Source organism: Danio aesculapii, chromosome 23 (genome assembly GCF_903798145.1).
Source record: "Danio aesculapii chromosome 23, fDanAes4.1, whole genome shotgun sequence".
Classification (NCBI taxonomy): domain Eukaryota; kingdom Metazoa; phylum Chordata; class Actinopteri; order Cypriniformes; family Danionidae; genus Danio; species Danio aesculapii.
In genome coordinates, this window is record NC_079457.1 from 28,944,357 (window position 1) to 28,972,168 (window position 27,812).

Sequence of the window (27,812 nt, forward strand, 5' to 3'; positions counted from 1 at the left end):
CAAAACATGAAGGCAGAGTTGACATCATCAATGCACCGTTCATAATTGTTATTAAAGAATCTGACGCTCATTTGTCCGTAAGCACAACAGACTGTTTTAAATGTTTCCAAATGAAGAAAGCATCGACTTTCACAGCAGGAAATGCAAAAAATGATGGAAGTCAATGAGTAGCCTATAGGTTTTCAGCTTTCTTCAAAACATATTTTGTGTTCAACAGAATAAAGAAACTCAAACAGGTTTGGAAAAAGTGAAGGTTAAGAAAATGATGACAGAACATCTTCATGGATATTCTGCTAAACTGATGTCAAAAGAGGCAGAATGCCACTTCAAAGCTAAAGCACAATTGAAGATTTTGATTAAAGATGACCAAGGCAAACAATTGGGCAGCACGGTGGAACAGTGGGTAGTGCTGTCACCTCACAGCAAAAGTCACTGGTTTGAGGCCCGGCTGGGTCAGTGGGCATTTCAGTGTGGAGTTTACATGTTCTCCTCATGTTCATGTGGGTTTCCTCCAGCTAATGACCCACGACATAAAAAAATTGATGTTACAAAACACCAACATGGTGCAGCTGAATATCAACTCCGATATAAACGGCCCTGGGAGTAAGTAAGGTAAACAATTTCTTTCCCTCTGGATTAACAGGGACATATTAAATAGTCATCTAAAAAAAAAAAAGAGTATTGCAAGAGTAAAGTAAATGTTTTATGATTCTACCTAATAAGCCATCAAACCGAAGTGGTAAGGATTGTATTCCACAACAGAAACAAGTTTTCAGATATTAAATATCAGATATTTCAAATAATTGTGGTAATGGTAACCACTGACTTGCATGGTATTTTTTCTACTGTGAAATTGAATTGCTGCCGTATAACAACATTCATCAAACTATCTTTTTTTGTTTTTAATAGAGGGGCGACATGCTGGCTCAGTGGTTAGCACTGTGAATAAATGAATGATGTGTTGAATGATGAATAACAGAAGAAATAAACTTATATTTGGAACCAACTGAGGCTAAGACAGGTTTGGGAAAAGTGTACCAAAACAAACAAGCTTCTGTAGATAAATTTAAGCTGTATGGACAAAATTATTCACTAAACATTGCAAAGTAAACAGTGTCAGATTTGTTTTCATACAAACTTTAAAGCTAGAAACTTGGCGGAAGTGCGACACTGCATGTTGTTTGACAGTGACATTTACTTAATGTTCTTGAACAAATTACGTATATAAACAAAGCCATGTTATTATAAAATTACTTTCACATAAACACTTTTTATTACAAAAGATTAATTAATACATATATCACAAAAAGAAACTCACTTGTTACAAGCTGCTGACCGTAACTTCATATAAAGGGCCACTAAACGAATCTAATCATAGTGAATCTTTATTTGAGCAAATGATTCAAAAGATTCAAATCACCGGATCTTGATAAAGCATCCAACAGCGACACCAACGGCAGAATCGTGCCGTTACAGTGAAATAAATAAATAAATAAATAAATAAATAAATAAATAAATAAATAATCCTTGCAAAATATATTATTATTAACAGCCATAATAGCAACATTATTAGTCATCAGAATCAGAGTAATATTATTTAAAACCAACAGTCCAGTAGGTTTCTGAATCACTAAATGTAGCATTATTTATTAACAATAGACCTTTTGACATAAATTATGACATTTACTTATCTATTTGTTTGTTTATTTACATAAAATAACTATATATTTTTTAACAATCTTCTGAATTCGACATAAACATATTTCTCTTCTCCCATTGGTCAGATTTCATATTCTCGTCTCCTATTGGTCGGGTGTCAGAATACTGTTCTCCGATTGGTCCATGCTGCCAATCACATCCAGGAAGTGTTCTAGTAGGGAAGCAAAAATGGCAGCTCACAGATGCGGGTTGTCTCTAGCATTCATTTTGATTTTCTCCTGTATAGCTCACCTCGGCATTGCTGACACGCTCGAAAAAGCAAACGACACAACAGGAGAAAAACTAAGCGCTTCAGACGCGCCGCGAGAGGTTAATACCGACGCTGAAAGTGTCGATCTGAATGAAAGGCAGTGGCAGAAGACTGATGTGGAGCCAGACACAAGAGATGATCCAGAAAACAGCCCGTCGTTCAGACCAGCACCAGCAAAAGATCAGTTCGAGGAGGAGCTGGTCATCCGGCCTCTGCACTCCGGCGACATCTATGCCAGTTTCCAGTTCCGCACACTCTGGGATGTTGACTTCCAGCAAGAGGGACAGAAAGGTGAGTTAATAGTTCATTAGTAGTAGTAATAGTTCATGGCCATATAATCGATAATTTCTTTGCTCATATTCTTTGTCATATTTTGAAATAATGGCTCAAAACTGTGAATTGGTACAAAAAGAGTTACATCTCCAAAATGCTAAACAAATAGAAATAGACCCACAATTCTGCAGGAATCTTAGGGTAAATCAATGAATGCCTTTTAAATGTATTTGAAGAAGCTTCTAGACTTTACTTCACTTTCACTTTATTTATTTATACAACATATATATACTCATTGCTTATATTTATATTATTTTTTAAATCATATTTTGGATAATAGAGTTATTTCGAAATGTTTTGTCTATTGTTTATTATTATTAGATTGGATTCATTTATTTAGATTATTTAAAACCAAGTTTTATTTATTTATTCGTTTCTTTCTAATCTTATTTGATCAAATAATTGTATTTATATATTTACCTACCTGCTTGATGAAACCTGTAGAAACCCTGGTTTTAAAAAGCTGATCCTTGCCCAGTATACAAACTACATATACAAACTACAAATACAAAAGTGTACAAACTACAGTTTCACCGCAACCATTTGATTCTATGCATTTTTGTTAACAGCTTCTCATTACCGGCTGTTCCCCAAATCCCTGGGCCAAGTGCTGTCCAAGTTTTCCGTGCGTGAGCTGCACATCTCCTTCACACAGGGCTACTGGAGGACCATGCAGTGGGGGCAGCCCTTCATCGCCTCTCCTCCTGGAGCAGAGCTCTGGGTCTGGTTTCATAACACCGTCAGCGAGTGAGTGCTTACATGTGCTTCAGTTACAGAGATAGTCCATCCAAAATCTAAATGTACTCAACATTTAATTGTCCTAAAATTGTTAGTTTAATAAAAAATAACCTCGTAATTACATGTGCTGCAAAATGATGAAAGCGCACATCCAGAAAAATCTTAGACAGGTCCTTGATCAAGCCAAATACATTAGAAAAAGTAAAATAAATAAATAAATGAACACACTACCACTTTAGCTCTTAAAAGACACATTTAATTTGACAACGTTTCAACCTACATGGTCTTTATCAGCTAAAGTGGCACTCTTACATTGAAAGATGTCTGATTCAATGTATGAAGTACTGCCATCGGGGAAAGCAATACAGAGTTACTTTATGTAAAAGTAACCATTACAAGAAGTCATTTATACCAGTATCCATTGGCATTTAAAATGGTAAACTACCTTAATGGGTCTTTTAAATATCACTGTTGTTGATAAATGTTACGTGTTGTTTTTTTTTATTGCACTGTTTGAGTCCAAGACACATTTTCTGAAAAGCACAATAAAGTATAAATTCAAAACTTACACACTTATATTCACTGAAAAGGGAAGAAAAACCTGTTTGTGACTTGTGTAAAAATAGTTTGGCGATAAAAGATATTTTAATACAATCTGTATTTTTAAATAATATTAGAGAATATTTATTATTCAGGAAATATTTTTAGGGAAATGTATGAAAAGGTGTCTTCTGGAGAAATTTGAATATTTATCATTAATCTTTTCAGTATTGTTGTTATTTGTATGTTTTTTTGTACAATGAATCTTTATTAAGAAACTGATATGATTGTATGTTATATATTGTTTATTTAGTATAAGTTTTGCCATGATTATAGCCAATGCTGCTGCTGATATGGCATTAAAACATAAATAAAGCAATAAACAATAACTCAACTGTAATTGCACAGAGAGTCCATTATAAAAAATCTAAATGTGCTCAACGTTTTATTGTCCTTAAAGAGATAGTTCACCCAAAAATCTAAATTACCTCATCGTTTACTCTTCCTCTAGTGCTTTAAAACCTTTATGAGTTTCTAACACTCTTCTATTGAATACAAAGAAGATATTTAAGTCAATGAGTGCCAGCTACCAGAATTCTTTCAACGTATCTTCTTTTGGCTTTAACGAAAGAATAAAAGTCAAATTGGTTTTGAACAAATAAATGTTGAGTGAATGAATACAGGATTGTCGTTTTTAGGTGAACCATCTATTTAAATTTACTGAATTTATTTACCAAAGATTCATGGGTTAATTTTTTTGTTAAAATAACTCAAAAAAAGAAATCTTGAAGAATGTTGCAAACAATAGCCATTGACATGCATATTGACCATACAATGACTCAATTTTCAAAGTTCTTAAAAGTATTTTTTTATTTGTTGAACAGTCGTCAGAAACCTGAACATGTTTGGACGTTGAGTAAATTATAATTTTGGGTGAACTGCCCCTTTAATTATGAAAACAATTTCTAAGTATCCTTGAATTATGATATGATATATATTGTTACAGTGTATATATTTTTTGTTTTATAGCTTGAACATGATCATTTTCAATCTCAGAATGGACAAACACTCCTCTGACCTTTGTTTTATTCTCAGTGTGGATGGAAACTGGAGGGAACTTACCAACGTCCTCTCTGGAATCTTCTGTGCATCTCTGAACTTCATTGACCTGACTAACACAGTGCAGCCCAGTGCTTCCTTCAAACCGCTGGGTCTGGGAAATGGTACAGCTATTTCAGCTTGTTATTAAGGGTTTTCATCATAACGAGAAGCGAATCTTTTCTAAGTGTGTATTTTTGCCTTTATTGTAATAAGACAGTAGTTAGACAGGACAGGAAGAATATCTGGATAGAGACAGAGTGGGGACAGGATTGAGAAATGTCCTTGAACTCAGATTTGAACTTGGGATGCCCATAAGCACAGTTACACTACATGTCAGTGCAGCCAGTTTGAAAGAACTGATAAAAACACAACTTCAGATGTAAATTAGGTGTGCAAGCAAGTGAATTGAGCGGCTGATAGCGGTAATCTGCTAATCGAACAGCCAAAAAGACACTGTCAGAGGACACAGCGATTGGTTATGTTGGTTTTATGTTGTCTAAATGTCAGAATTTAGTGATCAAATGCGTTTTTTTACCAGTAAAAACCACTTCAAATGAGCACAAAAATTTTTTTGCAATGTTTGGGATTTGTGTTTCTGATGCATCAAAATAGAGAATCAAACATGCATCAAAATGGACATTAAAGGGATAGTTCACTCAAAAATGAACATTTCCTCTTTAGTCACTTATACTCAAGTGGTTTTTAACTTTTATGAATTTCTTTCTTCTGTTGAACACAAAACAAGATTCTGAAAAATGTTGGGAAAAAAGTAACCATTGACATCTATAGTATAAATAAAAAATACAATGGAAGTCAATGGGTGTGTTTTTTTCAGAATAGCTTCCTTTGTGTTCAACAGAAGAAAGAAACTTAACCAGATTTGGAGCAAGTGAAGGATGAGATTTTTGGGTGAACTGTCACTGTCAACTGTCAATAGAAAACTCACTGCCAATAGAAACTATTTCTTTGATTTTTAAAAAAGTGCCTGCAATATTTCCTTTTACTTGGATGCATGTCACCATACACTTCTTCTGAGTTTTAATGATTTTATTAATTGTCAGCGTGAACGTATTTTTAGTGTCAAATCAATTCACGGACATACAGCAAGGAAAATAAGTATTGAACATGTCATGGTTTTTCCTGTGAATAATACTTCTAAAGGAGCTGTTGACTTGGAATTGAACCAGAGTTTGGTTAAAACCCAAACAATACAAACATAAAAATAAAACAAAACCAAATAAAACTGAAAAACTAGTTCTGTGTAATAACAATGTAATGACTCAAGGAGAAAGTACTGAACTACTGAAATGTATTAATTACTTTATATAAAAGGCTTTTTTTAGCTTAAAGATGACTCTTATGTGCAGGATGAAGTCACATGAATTGCTCAGGTGTGATTTTTATTTATTTATTTTTTTTCACAGATTTGAACAGTGTAAAACTCTTGATGTTTTTTTTGGGGTCTCGTCTATCAAATCTGATCTTTAATTTGTATTTCATATTGGATTCAAGTCAGGTGATTGGCTGGGCCATTCCACAGCTTGATTTTCTTTCTCTGAAAGCATTTGAAAGTTTCTTTGGCTGTGTTTTGGATCATTGTCTTGCTGAAATGTCCACCCTGCTTTCATCTTCATCATGCTGATAATGTAGAGGTTGGACTGAAGTAGCTAATATTAATTTACAATGAGGAAGGGCAGAAGGTTGCTGTCTGGGCTTTCACTGACTTTCTTTCATCTCTCTTTCTTCATGTGTTCAATACTTTTTCCCTGCGTCATTTCATTTTATTACACATAACTCTATTTGTAAACTAATTAGTTTTGTTTTCTGTGCATATATGGATTTCTTTGGTTGTTACCAACATCCGGGGAACATTTCAAGTCAACAGCACCTTTAGAAATATGTTTTCTAATAAAAATGATGTGTTTTCCCCGCTGTAACTACCATCATATGTTAACCAAAAAAATCACTTTAATCTTATTGTAGGCTCTTATTGATATTTGTCTCTCCATACAGTTACAGATCACAGTTTTTTACGTTATGCGACGCTGCCACGGGAAATCGTCTGCACTGAAAATCTGACACCCTGGAAGAAACTTCTGCCTTGTGGTTCAAAGGTCCAGATCATTACCTCTGATTGTAATATTCGGACATTTTAAAGAAAGCAACAGATGCATTATTTATGCCTTCATGCCTTTTTCTGCAGGCAGGTCTGGCGGTTCTCATGAAATCAGAGAAGCTTTTTCACAGCAGTTTCCACTCCCAAGCTGTTCACATCAGACCTGTCTGTCAGGTAAGCTTTTTTTACAACTCTTAAAAACTAGTTTTACCTTAATCTCCAATGCAGAAGTGCACTCTTTTTCTGCAGTTGTTTTATAATTTCCCATTCGTTTGCCTATGGGAGAAATGACTAGGAAAAAACGAACGGCGGTAAACAGTCAAACTACATGCTCTACAAACAAATGTGTTTATGAAAATACATTGAAAAATACTAGTTTGCAGCATAAATAGATCTTTAAGTCAAAAAATCTGTGTAAGTAAATGAAATAGGATGTTGCGAGACAGTTAGTTTACAAAAAGTAGCCATTGTCATCTATAGTGTCTCTTCCCCTGCCCCTCTATCTCATGGGGTCCCACAGGGCTCAGAATTAGGCCCTCTTTTTTTCTACTCCCCCTTTGGTCTTTTCACCTGTATGCTGACAACACCCAGATCTACATCCCTATTAAAAAAGTGAGACTGTTGGATCACTGCTCCAGTGTCTAGATGACATAAAGTCCTGGATGGCTCTTAATTTTTTAAGCGTCAGTGAAAAGAAAATGGAAGTCATGGTTTTTGGGCATACTACTGTAACTTCCACGGTTGATTTGAGTGACCTAGCACATCAGACAGACCATCACAAATCTTAGGGTTCAACTCGATCCTGATTTTAAGCTGGACAACCAAATAGGGGCAGTGATCAAGGCAAGCTTTTTCTAGCTGAGACAACTGAGGAAAATAAAGCCATTTCTGTCAAGACAACAATTTGATACCGTAAGCTTTGCCCTCTGTTACTACACGCCTGTATTACTGTAACTCACTTCACATAGGAATAAGTGGGTCTTCTGTGGCCCGTCTACAGCTGGTGCAAAATGCTGCAGCACATCTTTTAACAGGGAGTCATAAGTTTAATCATATCACCCCGATTTTTATCCACACTTCACTGGTTACCTGTACAATATAGAATTCATTTTAAAATTCTTTTGTTTGTTTTTAGATCCTTAAGTGGTTCTGCCCCACACTACATATCTGAACTGCTACACCCCTACATACCGTCGCGTGCTCTTAGATCAGCAGATCAGCTGCTGCTCAAGTCTAGTTCACACTACACGATTTTATGCCTAATTTGAGCTGATTTAAGCCTAGTTTACACGAAAAGATTTTAAGCTGGATTTGAGCCCGATTTGGAAGTAAACAAGCTCGTCGACAGATCGGGCTGTGATCGAGAAGAAATCTGTGGGTGCACGGCGCTCGGCAGTCTTTATGTGTGAACTACTGAACAACACATCAAAGAGGCTCGCTGAAGCGTCGCCGACACCTCGCAGACGGAAATCCAATATCTAGCATGCTGAATATTTCAGAGCAATAGGCCGACTCGACCCCACGTGCGGTCAGATGTAGTGACGAGCTGCAGCCAATGAGAGAGCATATCAGCATGAGCTGAATGGCCGTGTGCTCAGGAGCTCAACAGAAACGTCTGTGATTGACCAGAATGGGCATCGATGCACCTGCTTCATTCTGCGTTAACACAGACACAGACCTACTGTCGGCTATATTTACTGTCGAACTAGAATTCTATAACTATTAGAATTACTAAAGCATTCATTCTGACCGTTCTCATATAAGACCTCATATTTACATTCAAAACTTCTATTGAGATATTAAAATTAAGCTCTGAATGTCTGTCATCATATTTTATGACACCATTACCCTAAAAATATCATCTTTTTTGGTAATACAGCCTATAAATGTGTAGTTAAGATATTAGAGCACGCAAAGGTCTGGGACTCGCTTTCATTTTCACTTGTAAACAGTAGAATATGCTGTTTCAGAAGATATTTCTGAAGAAATTTTATGTTTTTGCTATTAGAAAGTTATGTTTATGTTAGCAGGAAGTTGCTAGGCAACAAATGCATGCATGTTTACAGTCACAGCAAAAAGTAGCAGACATGCATGCAGTCATTTTGACCAATATGGTAATTAAAGGTAAATGCTCAGTTCTTTACTGTTGTGAAATTTAAAAAACTAACAATGTTAGAAAGAAAAACACAGATATTTAGGAAACATCAGGGTGTTCTAGATATGTTAGATTGATCTGCTCAGCTGATTGACCATGTTTTTAAATGCTCCCTTGAAAGCTTGAAATGCTGTCAGTGATGTAATCAGCACACAAGCAGCCAATAGTGTTCAGCTTTTTCCGATGGCTCCTCCCTTAAAATATCATTGGCTGTGGTTTGGTAGCTTGACTAAGCTGTTGGCAAACAAGTTGTTGTCAGATCATGTAGTGTGTGACCCCCCTCATGTGGATTATTTACGTAGTGTCACGTAGTGTGAACACCACAGCGATTAAAAGACACGAAATTAAGTCATGTATAGTGTGAACTGTACAGTGATCTGCCGATGTTTAAAGTCATGTAGTGTGACTTTAAGTTGCTTTGTAAGTTGACATATACTTGCAAGGTTCCTTATAGTCAGTTAAATGTCTGTTTAGCAACCGAATAACAGATATTAAGCAGACAGTCTGCTAATACTCAAATGGACCATCAAAATAAAGTGTTACCAAGATGAGTAATAATGATTACATGAATAAAAGACAGATCATAAAACCCCATGCAATTTGATATAAGTATATACAACCTCAGAGATGGGCCATCATTTTCCTTTTCAAAGACTTGGGAGCTTGTTGCAGTCACATTGGAAAACCAACACGTGTGTCTCACAATGCCAAGCTATGTGCACTTATCCTACTGATGAGCTTCCAGTTTTTCAGCAAGAAACCCTCACCTTTAAAGTCAAAATTTGGGTGCTGGCCAAAGGTCAGCCTATTAGGTAATGGGTAGTTCTCTCTCAACTAGCTGCACGTTATTTCTGATCGCGAAGCACAAATTTGAGGTTTGTATAGTCAGCATGATTATCATAGCGTCAATATTCTACCTCTTGAAATTTGAAGAAAGTAAACATTAAGGTCCATGAGACCCTTCTTTGGTTGTTTGGTCATGCTTGAGGGTCAGTTCTTTACCTCCTGAAATTTGGAGAAAAGTGTGAAGTTCGCATTAAGGTCATGAGACCCTTCTCTGGCCATTTCTGACAGGGACTAAAATCAGAGAACACATTACTCCTGTTTTGGAACCTCTCCATTGGCTACCTGTCAGATTCCGTATTGATTTTAAAATCCTCTTACACACAAGGCCCTGCATGGTTTGGCTCCACATTATTTGTCTGAACTTTTAACATGATACTCTCCTTAACGTGACCAACGTTCCTCTGACTCTGGTCTTTTAACAGTCCCCTCCACTCGTCTGCGCTCTATAGGTGACCGGGCTTTCACATCCTTGGCTCCGAGGCTCTGGAACTCTCTCCCCTATGACATTAGACACTTGGCTGAATCTTTTAAATTGTTTAAATCATCCTTGTAAACTCACTACTTTAGTTGTTTTAAGTTTCTAGATATTTAAATGTTTTATCAATTTTTAATGAATGTTTTATTTTCAATAATTTAATTAAACTGTTATTTTTACCTTTTTTTATATCTGTATCTTTATTGTGTAAAGCGCTTTGAGAATTAAGTTTTAAAGGCGCTACATAAAAATAAATTATTATTATTATTGTTATTATTATTATTATTATTATTAACATTATTTGGTCATTCATTAAGCTCAACAGGAGAAAAGCAAAAAAATAAAAATAAAATACACCAGCATTCTTCAGAACAGCTTCCTTTGTGTTCAACTGAAGAAAGAAACTCAAACAGGTTTAGAACAGGTGAAGGATGAGTAAACGATGACAGAATTCTTATTTTGGGTGAACTATCACTTCAGAACAACTGTCATTAGAAAAGAACTGGAGCCCTGGAAGAATAAGCATTCTGGCAGACATTGGAGATTTGGAAAATTTCTTGCATCTGAATGACCCTCTGCATTTTCTTCTTCCTCAGGATGAGCAATGCACAAGTAAAGCCTGGGAGTTGAGGCAAACTCTCAATGTGGTTTTTGATCTCTACACTTCAGGACAAGGCAAAAAGGGTGAGTTACTAATGAATGTTTGATGGTGGAAGAGTTTCTCCTTTCCCATTTCAGAGGTCCAACTATAAGAAAGGCATTTATAGGTTTAGACTTCAATAATGATTCTTTCAGGGTAGACATGTGACGGTATAAAAATTTCATATCTCTATTATACTGACCAAAAGTTATTAATATTATTATATTTTGGCACTTAAAATGACCTGGAAATGTTTAAAAAATAACAATATCATACAGTATTCCATGTAGTTTTGTATCTGAAAATTAACAAACAAAAATAAAATGTACAGATTTAAGCAGTTTTGTGCCTACACAAACATGGATCCCTGCATATTTTATTTTTTTTTTTACTTCTGATTAGTTCACTTATGTTTGTATTATTTGATGTACATTGTGTGTGTGTGTGTGTGCGTGCGTGTGTGTGTGTGTTGTTTTTATAGATAAATTTGAAAAAGTGTAAAATAGGTATAAAGTGTTGTTTGTTAAACCTGCAGTTAAAAAAAACTCACAGGGATCCATGTTTACCTTCTTTTCACAAAGATGAGCAAAAAGGCTGGTGCTGTTTGGCAGAAATATACTCACCCGCCACATTATTAGGTACACCTGTCCAGCTGCTCTTTAACGCAAATTTCTAATCAGTCAATCACATGGCAGCAAGTCCAGCATTAACCACTCGCTACAACTGAGGTGTGCAAAAAAGCAACACATCGAACCTTGTGGCGGATGGGCTACAGCAGCAGAAGACCACAGCAGGTGCCACTCCTGTCAGCTAAGAACAGCAAACTGAGGCTACAATTTGAACAAACTCACCAAAATTGGACAAAAGAAGATTGTAAAACAACGTTGCCTGGTCTGAGTCTCGATTTCTGCGGCGACATTCAGATGGTGGGATCAGAAACTGGCATCAACAACATGAAAGCATGGCTCAACGGTTGCATCAACAGTTCAGGCTGGTAGTTTAATGGTGAGGGGATATTTTCTTGGCATACTTTGGGCTCATTAGTACCAATTGCGCATCGTGTCAATGCCACAGCCTAGCTGAGTAATGTTGCTGACCATGTCCATCCCTTTATGACCACAGTGTACCCATCTTCTGATGGCTACTTCCAGCAGGATAACACGCCATGTCATAAAGCATGAATCATCTCAGACTGGTTTCTTGAACATGACAGTGAGTTCACCGTACTCAAATGGCCTCCACAGTCCCCAGACTCAGACCAAAATCTCTGAGAAATATTTCCAGACCTTGTTGAATCTATGCCACGAAGGAATAAGGCAGTTCTGAAGGCAAAAGGAGGTCCAACCCGGTACTAGTAAGGTGAACCTAATAAAGTGGCCAGTGTATGTATGTATATATATATATATATATATATATATATATATATATATATATATATATATATATATATATATATATATATATATAAATGAATTTACATAACAGCTAATGGAAAGTAAGAGGATTTACTGTGATTTTAATTTTTTTATTTATTTATTTTTTCCAAATCTCAATAATCAATTTCAGTTTTAATGATGATGATAATTTGAAAGGTTAATACTAACAGTCAGAAAATTTACCATGGTTACTTTGAATCCAGTTATCATCACAATTTTAGGATTACGATGATGTGATGCAGTTGTGCTCTTGCATCATGAACAATCAAAGTAGGGCTGGGTGATACCATTTATTTTATCTATAATACAATGACTCTCAAAGGGCCATTATCACTGACATTGGTACCAATAATGATATCTAAACTGAACATTGGAATTATTTCTATGAGTAAAATGGATGATGATTCCCACTGAACACTATTATATTTTTAAAGGGATAGTTCACCCACAAATGAAAATTCTGTCATCATTTACTCATCATACTTTTGTTCTAAACTTGTTTGAGTCTGAGTTGAAAACAAAAGAAGATATTTTAAAGAATGTTGGGAACCGGTAGACATTGACTTTTATAGTATTTGCTTTTTTCTCTACTATGCAAGTCAGTGGTGACCAGCTTCCATCAATCTTGAAAATCTCTTGTTTTATTCTGACCAGAAGAGAAATCTCCTACACGTTTGGAACCATTAAAGTTGAATTTTCACATTTTTAGTTATCCCTTTAACATTCAGCCTTGATTGCAAGTTATTTGATTATTTTAAAGATGAATAAACACGGTTTATATAATGTACATGTTAAATAACACAAATTATAGTTGATTGTCACTATAGTACAATCATGCTTCATTTTCATTCATTTTCTGTCATCCATCTGAATTTTTAATGTTCAGTTTAAATGTTATTGCACAAACTGTGTACAATTTCATTTAGTTAATTGTGAAGTAACTCAATCTAATGGATCCATGATATGGTTTCCTGTCGTCAGATAAGCATTGCAGTGGGCTGCGTTTCCCAAAAGCATCATGAGCCTAAGCTGTTCACAGGAATGGAAATGGCTTTTTAGGATACTTATGGGAAGCTCAGCTCAGTTTGAATTCAGCATCAAACAATTTCTGAGATGGATTGGCTCTATATTAAAGCATTTGCTTGTTTTCACAGCAGGAAAAAATGACTTTTTTAGTTTTGATACTTTCAGTAGAGCAACATTATGAATATATCAGAACTTCAGGATTGATCTGCCAGTGGTTGATTAAATTAAATGAAAACATATTTTAAACATTATTTGAAACATAACCAATCTGAACCTACAGACATGATAGCAGCATTGGATTCAGTCATTTCTGATTCAGATGGTCCAATCTCCAGCCAACAAGCAACTCACTGATTCACTAATTCAAATATTTGGTCGGAGCGAATCTCTAGTTAATGATTTACTGCTTCAATGATTCAGTTAGAGTGAGTTTCTAGTTAACAGAAGCTTACTGATTCCACTGATCAGGTCAGTGTGAGTCTTTGGTTAATGGTTCACAAATTCAAATGATTCATCCATAGCAAGTCTAAAGTAAGCAAGCAACTCACTGGTTCTCTGATTCAACCAATCTAGCAAGAGTGAGTATCCAGTTAACAAACAACTCACTGATTCTGTAATTTGGTCAGAGTGAATCTATAGTTAATGATCTACTGATTCAAATGATCCAGTTAGAGTGAGTCTCCCGCTAATAACGGCTAACTGATTCCACTGGTCATGTCGGTGCGTGTTTTGGTTAACAATTCAATTGATTCATTCAGAGCGAGTCAAGTTATCAAGCAACTTACTGATTTACTAATTCAAATATTTGGTCTGAGCGAGTCTCCAGTTAATGATTTATTGATTCAAATGATTCAGTCAGAGTGAGTCTCCAGTTAGCAAACCATTTACTGATTCTCTGATTTCACTGATTTGGTCAGTGTGAGTCTTCGTATAGTTCACACATTCAAATGATTCATTCAGAACTAGTCTCAATTTAGCAAGCGACTCACTGATTCACAAATTCAAATGATTCATTCAGAGCGATTCTCAAATGATCAAGCAACTTACTGCTTCATTAATTCAAATATTGGATCAGAGCGAGTCTCCAGTTAACTATTTACTGATTCATATGAGTCCAGTCTGAAATTACTGATTCAGATGATTCAGTCAGAGTGAGTCTTCAGTTAGCAAAAAACTCACTGATTCAAATCATCCAGTAAGAGGGACTCTCTAGGAAACAAATTACTAAATTAACCAATCTTTCTTAAAATGAGCAAAAACAAAAGGTATTTTCAGAGATGGGAAGTAACAAAGTACACATTACTGTACTTAAGTAGATTTTTCTGGTATCAGTACTTTACTCCACTATTTTTCTGACAACTTTTTACTTTTACTTACATTTTTACACAAATATCTGTACTTTCTACACATTACGCTTTTAAATCAGGCTCGTTACTATCATTTTAATATGTTTGGTGGCACTGTCTATATTATTTCTGGTCATTGCACAATTTGAGCGCCTTTTTGATGCAATCAGTCTATTTTAGTTTTTTCAACCAAAGCGATCACGTTTCCTACGTATGCTAGTTTATGAAGATCACTATGAGAAAGGCAAGGATGACTGCAGATGAGACAGAGGGAGACGGCTAATTTTATTTTTATTTATTTATTTTTTTAACATGACTGATGCTGCCATTTACGGTAATAATAAGACACATTTTGCTCGATTAGATCAAAGGTAAACGAGAGAGACACATTCCAGTTCAAAAATATGCCATACAAATGCTTAAGGTTAGAGTCTTTTGTCCACTTCGGATCATACTGCTCGCGATTTCTCTGGTTTTTCAATCTAATACCACGAAAAACTGTGCTTTTTTTTTTGTAAAGATTTGTAAATTTAGTACTAAAACAATCAAATACTTTATAAACACTCAGTGGTGTTACCATTACTTGCCTCAAAAATGTAGTGTGTGTAGAGTAAAAGTGTCTGCTGTATATATTACTGAAAGTATGAGTAAAAAGTAGCCATTTTAGCTTCAAAAAGTAGCTGTTAAAAGCTGATGCATTTACATGTAATTTGTGCATGAGTGTGTGTAAACGTAACATTCTGTAGTGCATTTAGTTATTGTCCAGCAGGCACATGTCATAAGACGTTGAATTTAGATTGTGATGTCAGGTGACCAAAATTCAGTGTCTAGCCAGCGTCTAAGGACCAAGTTATTTTGACGTCCAATAATGACATCAAATGACTTTAATATTTGGTCGATTTTTAGGTTGTTAGAAAGTGACCAAAATCCAATGTCGAACCAACATCTTAAACCAATGTCATATTGACGTCAAGCACTGACAATTATTCATCAGTTATTGCAAACAAAGTCCAACGTCTGACAGACATCATAGTGGTAACGTCGACACAACATCAAGCTGTAACATCATTAGATGTTGATATTTGGTTGATTTTTAGGTTGGACGTTGGACATTGGGTTCTAATGTCAACCTGATTTTCATTTCCAAACAAAATGCAACGTCCCCACGATGTTATGGTAGAGTGCCTTGTGCCTGCTGGGTGTTTAAGGCCGTTTCGTCATCATAAAGTAATTATCCATCATCTTCTCATCAGTGACATGCATCTAAACAGTCTCTGGGTCAGTGCGTGTAAAGATTTTGAACATCTTCTTGGACACTTTTAATGCTTCCAAAAAGTTTGATGCAATGTAAAGCACATATGCCTTGAAGTAGTTCATTATGATGTGATTTACCTTCTATTTTAATTGGACGGGAATCACAGGATTGATTTTTCTAATCTCCATAGACAAGAAAAAACAGTAGTGGCTGCAGGTTGATGGAAAATAGTGGGGTAAAAGTACCAATATAGCACTGAAAATGCACTCAAGGGAAAGTAAAAGTTTTCTGGTTTCTAAAACTACTTAGTAAATTACAATTTCTGAGAAAAACTACTCAATTACAGTAATTTGAGTATTTGTAATTAGTTACTTTACACCAATGTAAACACTTTATGCATTGAGATTTATTTCCGATGAGTTAATATTTCCTCACAGAATTTATGTTGTTTAACATTTTTTATAGATTTTTTTATTGATTTTACATATAGGCATATTAATCTTCAATTAATTGTTTAACAAATGTTTTACAGCAACGAGAGTAACTATTCTGGGCAATTCATGAATAAAAATATAATGCAAAAGATGCTGAATTTATCATGTGAATAAAAGATCATAAAATAATGGGTTATGTATGAGAGCTGCTAAAGGAAAAAAATAGTTTGCAGTCAAATACGATCAGTATTTATTTTAGCAAAAGAAAACATTTATTTTCAATATATTCAATAAAAAATAATCAAATATAAAATGAAAAAAATTCTATCTATTTTGGCCAGAATTCAGTGTAAAATGTAAGACATTATTTATAAAGATATACAGGCCTACAGAGTTATCTTTAGAGTGTATGAACATGAATGGCAGCTGTTGTTTTTGATCCAACAGCCGCAAAACAACATGATGAGTATTGTGAGTTTGCGTCGGGATGATGATACATGAGGGGAAACTGGATATTTACCTACCTAGTGAAACTAAAACATGTAGTAGTAATGGGTACTTTTTACTTAAGTACATTTTTGAGGCCGTACTTCTTTGCTTTTAATCGAGTACAAAAGTGTAATCAGTACTTCAACTTTTACCAGAGCAGTTTTAAACATGAGTATCTGTACTTCTATCTGAGTAAAGGATGTGTGTACTTTTGCCATCTCTGCCGAATCTTATGATTTGTTAATGTAAATCAAAATCATATTTAGGTCACAACCATTAAAATAGCAATCTGTTTATGAAAACCTGATATGACAGCTTATTTACCTTATTTAAATCAGAAAACCTTAATCACCTTATTTAAATCAGAAATAACTATATAGTGATATGCATTTACGTCATAAGTACGTCATAAGTGCATAAAAAGTGACTCAAACCTCATTTTGTAGCTGTGTGTGGTTTGCTAACGCTCCGTCCATCTGTATAATAATGTCTATCGTCATCTCTTCTCAGAATGGTCCATGTTCAAGATGTTTTCTCGAACTCTGACAGAGGCATGTCCGCTTGCTTCCTCTAGTAAAGTCTACGTGGACGTCACAGACAACCCTGAGGTGAATCAGAAACAATACAACACTTTTTTTTCTGCTTTGTGACGGTATAGTGTTTCTGTAAATTGGCTGGTTAAGATGCTAGTGTGTCCCACAGGTCTGTTATATCGGTCCGCTGTAGTTTACATGTCTTTTATCCTACAGGGGGAGCTGTTTGAACTCAGTCCTGCTACGTCTCTGCTCAGCCAGGCTGTGGTTCTGGGAGATCGCAGGACGTATTCAGTCTATGACCTGACCAGAGCTGAGACATTTGGACAGTTAAGGTCACTCAATCTTCTGCTGCGCTGGAAAGGAGACAGCGGTATGATTCTGTTTGTTTTTGCAGTCAGACGGTTTTAGTTTTTTTTTTATCCTGGAGGCAGATCTGGAAGCCGTAGAAGCAGAATTCATCACGTTAAATGTTATTTTATCACTGTAATCATTTCAAAGACATTATGTTAACCCGCCTGTTGACTTAAAAGGTCAGGAAACACCAAAACACATTTTTTGAGGTATTGACAGTCATATACGTGTTCCACATTGCTCAAAACACTATCAGGACACATATATTTTCAAGCAAATTCGATCTTCCAATTTGAAAATAAATTTAGAAGCATCACGGCCATGCGATGATTGATTGTATAAAATCCAGCGTGGAGATTAATTCATAAGAAAGTCTTGGTTCAAACCAATCAGCGCGCTCTTGTGAATGAGGTGCAACTTCATTAATATGCGTGACATAGTTTCAAAGACTGTTTTACCTGTACAGTGTTCAGATGACAGAGAGATGCCACATTGTGCTGCCAACCGTAATTAAAACAAGTGGAAGAAGTATTGTTCGGAGACATGGGTCGCCAGTGTTGCGTTTATAAATGTGCCGCAACAAAGGTTTTGTTTCCATTTCCACAGCTCGTGTGTGGACCCACATGTGTGGATTACAGTGGACTGCTAACACGCAACAAAAATACGTTTGTAAGGAATGTTTTTTACCCGAGACCTTTTCGAATCTGGAAGTAGTGAAATCCAGATTTGCCACTTGTCTTCTTTTAAAAAAAGACATAGTTTTTAGTTCGTGTTGATTGTCCTGTCCACAATTTTGGTAAGTGTGTTTATGTTTATTCAGATTCAAGTTAGTATCGCCAGCAGTACTCTTTTTAAAGACATACCTCAGTCAAAATGATTTAATTACTAAGTTTACAGCACTTTAATATCACTACAATATTATGGACTGGAAGATCCGCTGTAATTGCTGCCCTCTGAATGTAAACATGTAAACACCTTAATCAAACTAATACCGTTGTGTAGGATTTCGCCGCATTTTGTGACAGGATAATCTATACAGACATGGCTGTTTGACACTATTCTCTGCATCTGCCGTGAATTGTGGAGGTTTTTTCATGGCCGTTTACATGTCAAAAATGACCCAGGCACCATTTTAACAGCAGAAAAAAAACTAAATAATGTTTTTTTTGCTTGATTGTTTGTTTGTTTTTTAATCTAGAAATCTGGTGGCTTTCTAAAATAAACCCCAATCATTAGAAAAAGGAATAATTTTCTATTTTCATGTTTTCATGAAGGCTGCACACATTTAGGGTACATCGGTTTAACTTCAGGTCAATTTTGACCCATAAGGTACTATTTTTACACCACAAAAACTACTGGGACACACATGTACACTCATACACACACTCCCAAAAATACACACAATTGATTTAAACATGATTTCAATTCATGAATTGGATTTGCGTGTTTGTGAATTGTGTTTTGAATTATGAATTGGATTTGTGTATTTTTAAATCGTGTTTTGAATTTGCGAATGGAGTTTTTCGAATCGGGTTTTGAATTATGAATTGGATTTGTGTATTTTTAAATCGTGTTTTGAATTTGCGAATGGAGTTTTTCGAATCGGGTTTTGAATTATGAATTGGATTTGTTTATTTTTTAATCGTGTTTTGAATTTACGAATGGTGTTTTTTCGAAACGGTTTTGAATTTTTGAATTGGATTTGTTTGTTTTTGAATCATGTTTTGAAATTGCAAATTGGATTTGTGTGTTTTTGAATCGTGTTTTAAATTTACGAATTTGATTTTGTGAATGTGAATTTTGTTGTGGACCTTTGAAATGTATTTGTAAATGTATTTTTTTTTTACTGATCTGGCTCCATACATTTTTGACCCAAAGGGCGAACAGTGTATGAAGAATTTGGTCACTTTTTATAATAAGGTTGCATTTGTTAATACTAATTAAGGCATCTACTAACATAAACACAGAACTATACATTTATTAAAGAATTTGTTCATATAAGTTAATGTTAGCTAATGAAAATACAGTATTTCATTGTTAGTTCATGTTAACTCACAGTCACACACACTCACTAATGTTAATTAATGCAAAAAGCATGAATTTGGATTTGAGTAATGCATTAGTAAATGTTGAACTATGATTAATAAATGCTATACAAGTATACTTGGTTTATGCTAGAAAATTCATTAACTAATGAAACCTTATTGTAAAGTGTGACCGAATTGGAAAACAACAGCAGGGTTATGGTCAAAAATTCACATAATGCTGCTTTAGGTAAAACATTAAATTACATTAACAATTCAAAGCTACTAGGAGTTAAAGTCAAAAACGATTACAGAAAACACTCAATTATTACCCATGGCTCCTGATCATACTTTCAGGTTCTGATTGGCCTCTGCGAGAAAGATAATTTGCAGCATTGTTACTTTTAAATCCACTTCTGTGTTTATTTATCATCACTTAAATAGATGAATTTTCTGGTGCTGTTTGTCATTTAGGTGATATGCTGCGTCCGCTGCTGCATGCAGAACGCTATGTGTCCGGTTTTGGGCTCCAGACAGGAGAAATCCACACAGTCATCTACAATAACCACCCATTTCGGGCGTTTCCTGTACTGCTAATGGATTCAGTGCCCTGGTACCTGCAGCTGTACATTCACACGCTCACAGTCACCAGCAAGAGCAGAGAAAACAAGCCCAGTGAGTTCATTCTGTTTACTGCTTTAGCTTTAGATAGGGCTTGTATGTGGATATTGCATGTTATAGGGCAGTTCTTGGATTATGGGAAGTTTTCAGATTTATATAATATGTAATGCGCAAGATTACTAAATAATATACAATATTTATTTAACTGTTCTGGTAGAGATTTCCAGTACTAAACCACACACACGCCAACAACATCTAAGTATCATCAGAGTGCAGCATATCACTTGTAAAGTTAACAGAGCTATACCAGGGTTCACACTCTTTTATGGATAGCAGATTCAAGGACTTTTTAAAGCACCTTAACTTTTAAATCAAGCACATTTGTTCTTCATACCATCAGCATCATGAAAGTCCTTGCTGTACTTAACATTTAAAAAATATAGTAATGATAAACAGTCATGTTCAAAGAAAACAATTCATCGAATTCATTACTGGTAATATTCAAATGCGATCTCTGAAATATTGATCAAATGTGCATTTCAAGGATATTCGAGAACCTGCGTTTGTTTTTTAGTATTTTCCAGGCCTTGAATTCATACTTCTGTAATTCAAGCACTTTCAAGATGCGTGGGAACCCTGCAATACATTTCATGCTTTCTCCTGTAGGCTACATTCACTACCAGCCGGCTAAAGACCGCCACCGTCCTCATCTTTTGGAGATGTTGATTCAGCTGCCCCCCCACTCCATGACTGAGATCACGGTGCAGTTTGAAAGGGCTCTGCTCAAATGGACTGAATACACTCCTGACCCCAACCACGGCTTCTACGTCGGGTAAGACTCCTGTCGTATTTTGACATATCTAGGACTTTGCGGTGTCTACATCTGATTAATGTGCTATAAATGTGTTATTACAGATCATCAGTGGTCAGTGCCCTCGTGCCAAGTATGGTTGCAATGAACACCAACTTCACACTAGACCAACCATTGTTCAGCAGTTTGTAAGTATAAACTAGACTGTTGTGACATCACTGCCATGCTTAGAAAACAAGTGGGTAATAAACAGACAGTTTTTCTCACAAATTTGTGCCCTTGTACATTGTCAAGTGGTTTAATATGGTATTTTATAGTATTATGTGGTATTTTCACACACAGTTCTACCTTTTATTGTTTTTTAACCTGGAATATGTTCTTTGAAGGTCCCATAAAATTAACTTTTTTTTAGATGTTAGTATCAGTATTGTTAAGATATCTATACGCTAGTGTGCTCTGAAAGAGTGACAAAATTCACGTTTAGAGGCTATAACACTGATATAAACATGTAAAGCTTGTAGTTTGTCACTTCCGTCTAATTGGATGCTTCAGTTTCTCATCAAATCTTGACCAATCAAATGCTCTGTAGTACCTGACATGCCCCGCTACCTTCGAGACGCTTCTCATTTGCTTTCATTTTATGCACTTGAGCTCAATCACTCTCACTGGCAGAGCAGTGATGAAACAAAACGCTATTGGCTGTTTTAAAAAAGGGGGAGGAGCTACAGTATGTCCCAACCTCTCTTCATGTTTCGGTTGAGTTTACGTCGAACATCAAATAAAAATGTGTATTTCAAAGCACTTCACGGGACCTTTAATGGGGCTTTGTGCAGAATTCTGAAAGAGTTGTTTTTAGCAACACCAGTGGCTGTTAAGTGAACCGCAGCCTGCGTCTTTTTTCACGCACATCAGTTATTATTAAAGATACTGTCATGATAGTTTGATTTATAAAGCATATTCAGCTATAAAACAAAACATACTCTAGTCGGAAATTGTCACTTCCTTTAAATGTGCTGGATTTATTAGGAATGTGTTTGATTAAATTGTTCGTTTTTGTTTTAATCTATAAATGTCTGATAACTTTCATTCACATTTTCATATAAAAATAGTTATTTTTAGCATTTTTACGAATATGAGCATATCTGAAAAATTGGTATCTGTTTATTATGTCCAATGGTCATGTTATAAACTAAATGAAAATGTTTAGATTTTTAATTTGTAATTCAGTAGTTTGCAGGAGAAGAGAAATTCTTCAAACACATGACTATAAATTGTAAATCCAATTAGTCACATATAATAACAAATATTTGTCATTTGTTCAGACATGTTTCTTCATTCTTTCGACTACACGAAAATTTAAAAAACGCAATGTTTTCAGAAACTTTAGAAGCAGGATTCATAACAAATGAAAATATTTATTTTGACCTATTGCGATTTTCAGATAATTCAATCAATTAGGTCTCCAAAAGGTAAAATATTGGTTAAAAGATCAAATTAAATTAAAATAAAACAAATATTAACATTTTACTCATACCCAACAATTCCTTTACTCAAACAAATGAATTAAAATTCATTTAAACATATAAATATTCATATAAAAAACAAAAATCTTTTGTGACAAGCTTGGATATTATTATTATTATTATTATTATTATTATTATTATTATTATTATTATTATAGCAGCATTTCCAAAAATACAAAAAAATTGTATACTATTATTCCATAGCTGTTGCAACAAGCTTAGGAATTGTATTTTTGTTTTATTATTATTATTATTATTATTATTAAAGCAGTTACACATTTTCAAAAATTATATAAAACATTCAAATGTAAATATTATTTTGCCATAGCTGCTGTCAAAAGCTTGGAAATTGTAGTCTTCTTTCATTCATTCATTTTCTTTTCGGCTTAGTCACTTTATTAAACTGGGGTCGCCACAGCAGAATGAACTGCCAACTTATCCTGGGGGAAACCGCAGCACTCTGAGGAAACCCACACCAACACGGGGAGAACTTGCTAACTCCACACAGAAATGCGAACCGTCTTAGTGACGTTCTTGCTGTGAGGCGATCGTGCTGCCCACTGCGCCACCGTGACACCCACTAAATAAAACATTAAAATGTAAATAATATTTTGCCATAGCTGTTGCTACAAGCTTGGAAATTATATTCTTGTTTTATTATTATTATTATTATTATTATTAATAAAGTGGTTTGCACATTTCCAAAACATATATAAAACATTAAATTGTAAATAATCTTTTTCCTTTTAAAAGTAAGTAGACTTTATTTGTTTGCGTTCTTTATTTATTTTCCCCTCTGCCTTCCAGTGTCCCAGTGAAGGAGGAGTCCAGCTATTTTATGCGTGTCTACACTGAACCCCTTCTGGTAAATCTGCCCACTCCTGACTTTAGCATGCCCTACAACGTCATCTGTCTGACCTGCACGGTGGTGGCGGTGGGTTACGGCTCATTTTACAACCTACTGACTCGCACGTTCCAGGTAGACGAGCCCAGTCCACCACTGGCCAAACGACTGGCCAACCTGATTCGGCGTATAAGAGGAGTGCCATTGCTGACATAAATGCCCAGAGCGGCTCTGATGCCCCCAAGTGCCCGTATTAGGCAGCTGACAGGATTGCGACGCGGAAATGATCGACAGCTGCTGGAGTTTTAGGACGCTTTTCGGCTCTGGGAGGAAGGATTTGATGCCAAGTATTTGTTCTGAACATTTGTTGAACAAATGAGCTACCAGGACTGGAGGATTAGCCTGATTTTTGTTTTGTTTTGTTCTTATTGAGTTACATAGATGAAGATTAGCAACCTATTTATGTTTTGTTTCTTTTGTTTTGCTTTTTGAGCCCTACAAGCGAGGGTTTGCCATCTTTTTATATTGTTTTGTAAATCCTATAAGCAAAGATTGGCCACATTCTTTGTTCTTTTGTTTTGGCACATACATAAGGAATGCAAAATTTGTCTGTTTGATTTTGTTTGTTTTTATTTTGAGTCACCTAAATGAAGATCAGCAGCCCCTTTTTTCTTTTCTTTTGATTTAATTTTGTTGTTTTATGAGTCAGGCAGATTGGACACTTTTATTGATTTAGTTTTTTTCCTTGTTTTGTTTTTATTTCTTTTTTTTGAGTCACACGCAAAGCTTTTTGTACTTTTTATGTTTTGAGAAACATAAGCAAAGATTGTCCATCATTTTGTTTTTTGTCACAAGCAAAGGTTGTTATTTTGTTTTGCTAGTGTTTGTTTTAACTTGAGTCACGTAAGCAAAGATTGATCATCTTTTTGTTTTGTTTTTTGTCACAGGCAAAGATTGTCGATCGTTTTGTTTGGCTGGTGTTTGTTTTGATCTGGTTCACGTAAGCAAAGATTGACCATCTTTTGGTTTTTGTTAGTTTTTTTTGTCACATGAGCAAATATTGTCCATCATTTTGTTTTGATTTGAGTCACGCAAGCAAAGATTGACCATCGTATTGTTTTTTTTTTGTCACAGGCAAAGATAGTACTTCATTTTGTTTTGGTTGTGTTTGTTTCGATTTGGTTCATGTAAGCAAAGATTGATCATCTTTTGTTTTTTCAAAAAAATGTCCATTTTGTTTCATTGTTTGTTTTAATTTGAGTCACAAGCAAAGATTGACCATCTTATTGTTTTTTTCTCACAAGAAAAGATTGTCCATCACTTTCTTTTGCTAGCGTTTTTGTTTAGTTTTTTTTGCTAGAGTTTTGTTTTCTCTTTTTTTAAGTCACAGGAGAAGCTTGTCCCTTTTTTGTACTTTTTATGTTTTGAGAAACGGCAAAGGTTGTCCTTTATTTTATTTTGGTTGTGTTTGTTTGGATTTGAGTCATGTAAGCAAAGTTTGATCATCTTTTTTGCTTTTGTTTTGTTTTGTTTTTTTGTGACAAGCTAAGATTGTCCATTTTGTTTTGCTAGTGTTTGTTTTGATTTGGTCTACGTAATCAAGGATTTTCCATCTTTTATTTTAGTTTTTCTTGTCACAAGCAAAAATTGTCCATTTTGTTTTGTTAGAGTTCGTTTTAACTTGAGTCACAAGCAAAGATTAAACATCTTTTGTTTTTGTATTTTTTGCAAAGTGGTGGCGGTTGGCCACTTTTTTTACGAATTTTGTTTTTTGTAATTTTTTTTTTCTTTTTTGTTTTTGAATTTTTTTTTAATTGCAAGAAAGAACTGAGAAATGATCATCATTTTGGTTTTGTCACAGGCAAAGATTGTCCATTTTGTTTTGTTAGTGTTTTTATTTTGATTTGAGTCACATAAGTAATGATTGGTCATCTTTTTTTGTTTTGTTTTTTGTCACAGGCAAAGATTGTCCATCATTTTGTTGTTAGTGTTCGTTTTAATTTGAGTCACAAGCAAAGGTTGTTTAAAACAAACACAACTAAAACAAAAGTATGATTTGAGTCAAGTAAGCCATCTTTTGGTTTTCTTTTTTGTTTATTTGTCACAAGCAAAGATTGTCAATTTTGTTTTGCTAGTGTTTGTTTTGATTTGAGTCACGTAAGCAATGATTTGATCATCTTTTTGTTCGTTTTTTTTGTCACATAAGCAAAAATTTTCCATATTTTTGTAAGTGTTTGTTTTGATTTTAGTCATGCAAACAAAGATTGTTGTTTTTCTTTTGTCACAAGCAGAGATTGTCCTTCATTTTGTTTTGTTGGCTTTTGTTTTGATTTGAGTCAAATAAGCAAGGATTGTTTTGTTTTATTTGCTTTTTTTGTCACATAAGCAAAGATTGGCCACTTTTTTTCTTTTTCTTTTTTTTTTTTGCTAGTTATTTCTTATATTTCAAAAGCAAAGACTACATTTTTATCACATAATCAAAAGAAATTGTACCATTTTTTTCTTTGTTGCTGTTTTTCATTTGCAAGCAAATATGTATGCAATGCTGTTTTGGGAAACCATAGCTTTCTGTCACACGAACACTTCTCAAAGAAACTGCATGGTATGGACAACTCACAGAAGCATACACAGAAGAGCGTGATGTTAAGTCGACTCCGTTTACACCACTGCTTTGAGAGCCTGTCCAAATCTTACAGAAACAGAGACACTACACTCCTGAAACTACTGAAAGTGGACGTCTAAGAATGTGGCAAATAGTTTCCACATTCTGTAATGCACTGATATTTAAATGTGTTGTTTGAAAGGGACCGCTTTTTTAAAGCATTTATCTTTTCTTTTGCGCAGTTGCCTGTGTGCTGACCCCATAATGACCTCCAGACTGGAATTCAAATTTGGAAGCACATCTTTTACACTGGTCAGTGTTCCCATAATAAACTAACTGGAAACCTAGAACATGTGTTGAGAATAGTTATTTGACTTTCTATTTTTTCCTCCATGCCTCGAGGGATTTTGAGAAGAATGTCAAGCTTTTTGGAGGGTTTAGGAAACTATTTGGCATCCCTCTCTCTCAGTGGTGCCCTTCAGTTTGAATTATGTGAAAGACGCTCTGCATCTGCTAAATTTAAATTCTTCTATCATCTGTTTTTGGACGAGGTGGTTTGTACTTTTCTCTTGAAAGATTTACACCATGCATTCTTTGATTTGTTTCATTTCTGGTCACTTCCAGTTCAAGGTTTTCTATCACTTTTTAACCTGATTATGGTACGTCGACAGCACTTGTGATCATGTAACGACCTCCGGTGGACAGTAGCAGCCTCCGCAATGAGACACAGATTCAGAGATCCACAGGATGTGGTGTTTAAATATCAAATAATACAAATATTAAAAATTTAAACATTAGCTGAGCGAGATACACTGTAACACTGTGTCCTAATAACATGCAACGTGACAAGATTTGCAATGATAAGCAATTTGTCATTCAGCACTAAATAAAATATAACAGAAACATTTAAATAAAGGCATTTAAAAGCACAAAATAGTGCACTCACTGCACTCCAACAAAAGGTTTATAATCTAATTAATACATTTTAAACCTCTTTAACATTATTAAAAGTTAATGCTGTATGACTGATATTTGTTGGTTTGCACTGAGTCACAGTTCTATAGTTACATTTCAAACTATGTTCATTTTATTTTCAAGATCTACGTGAACTAAGTTTTAAGATCTAAGTTTCAAGATCTGCTGCTTTCAGTATGGCAATAAATGTCTCATAAAATGGCATTCAAACTCACATTATTGGCATTTAACACTGAACAAAGCACATAATCACTACCTGAGGTGATCATTGTTATATAGTTTATGCTGTTGTTCAGCCATGTGAAATAGAAGTCATTTCTAAAATAGAAATTTCAGGTGTTGGTAAGAACAAAACTTTTAACTTGGAAAATATTCCTTCTATAGCTTTTCCTTCTATAGCTTGTTGTCGCATTGAGTTATGATACAGTGTGGGCTTGATAGCCAGGCACGCTCGCTCCTGTTAGTGGTCAGAGGAGGGGCAGAGGGAAAAGGTGTTTTAAATTTGTAGTGCAATACCTAGTTCGACCACTGGGCGTCAGTCTTGCATACTGTATCTTTAAGCTCTAGATTCTAGAGTTTTATTACTAATGTGTTGTAAACACTGTTTACTTCCATTGCTGGGTTAT

The 27,812-nt window shown here is 35.0% G+C and overlaps 1 protein-coding gene across 1 annotated transcript; it reads left to right on the plus strand.

Moving 5' to 3' along the window:
- Positions 1-1,884: 1,884 nt before the first annotated feature.
- pigt (phosphatidylinositol glycan anchor biosynthesis, class T) lies at positions 1,885-26,569 on the plus strand. Its single transcript, XM_056449936.1, has 12 exons — positions 1,885-2,260; positions 2,872-3,049; positions 4,676-4,803; positions 6,695-6,795; positions 6,885-6,971; positions 10,870-10,957; positions 17,410-17,507; positions 17,649-17,805; positions 20,285-20,485; positions 21,098-21,263; positions 21,347-21,430; positions 23,573-26,569. Exons 1-12 carry the CDS (start codon positions 1,888-1,890, stop codon positions 23,823-23,825), a joined length of 1,914 nt encoding a protein of 637 aa, XP_056305911.1. The 5' UTR covers positions 1,885-1,887; the 3' UTR covers positions 23,826-26,569.
- The last annotated feature ends 1,243 nt before the right edge of the window (positions 26,570-27,812 follow it).

What these genes read in the sequence shown, in the direction of transcription:
- pigt (XM_056449936.1), top strand. Translation starts at nt 1,888, where the DNA reads ATGGCAGCTCACAGATGCGGGTTGTCTCTAGCATTCATTTTGATTTTC. An exon ending in CCAGCAAGAGGGACAGAAAG is followed by an intron (nt 2,261 to 2,871) that starts GTGAGTTAATAG and finishes TTTTGTTAACAG; the next exon opens with CTTCTCATTACCGGCTGTTC. An exon ending in GCGCTGGAAAGGAGACAGCG is followed by an intron (nt 17,806 to 20,284) that starts GTATGATTCTGT and finishes TTTGTCATTTAG; the next exon opens with GTGATATGCTGCGTCCGCTG.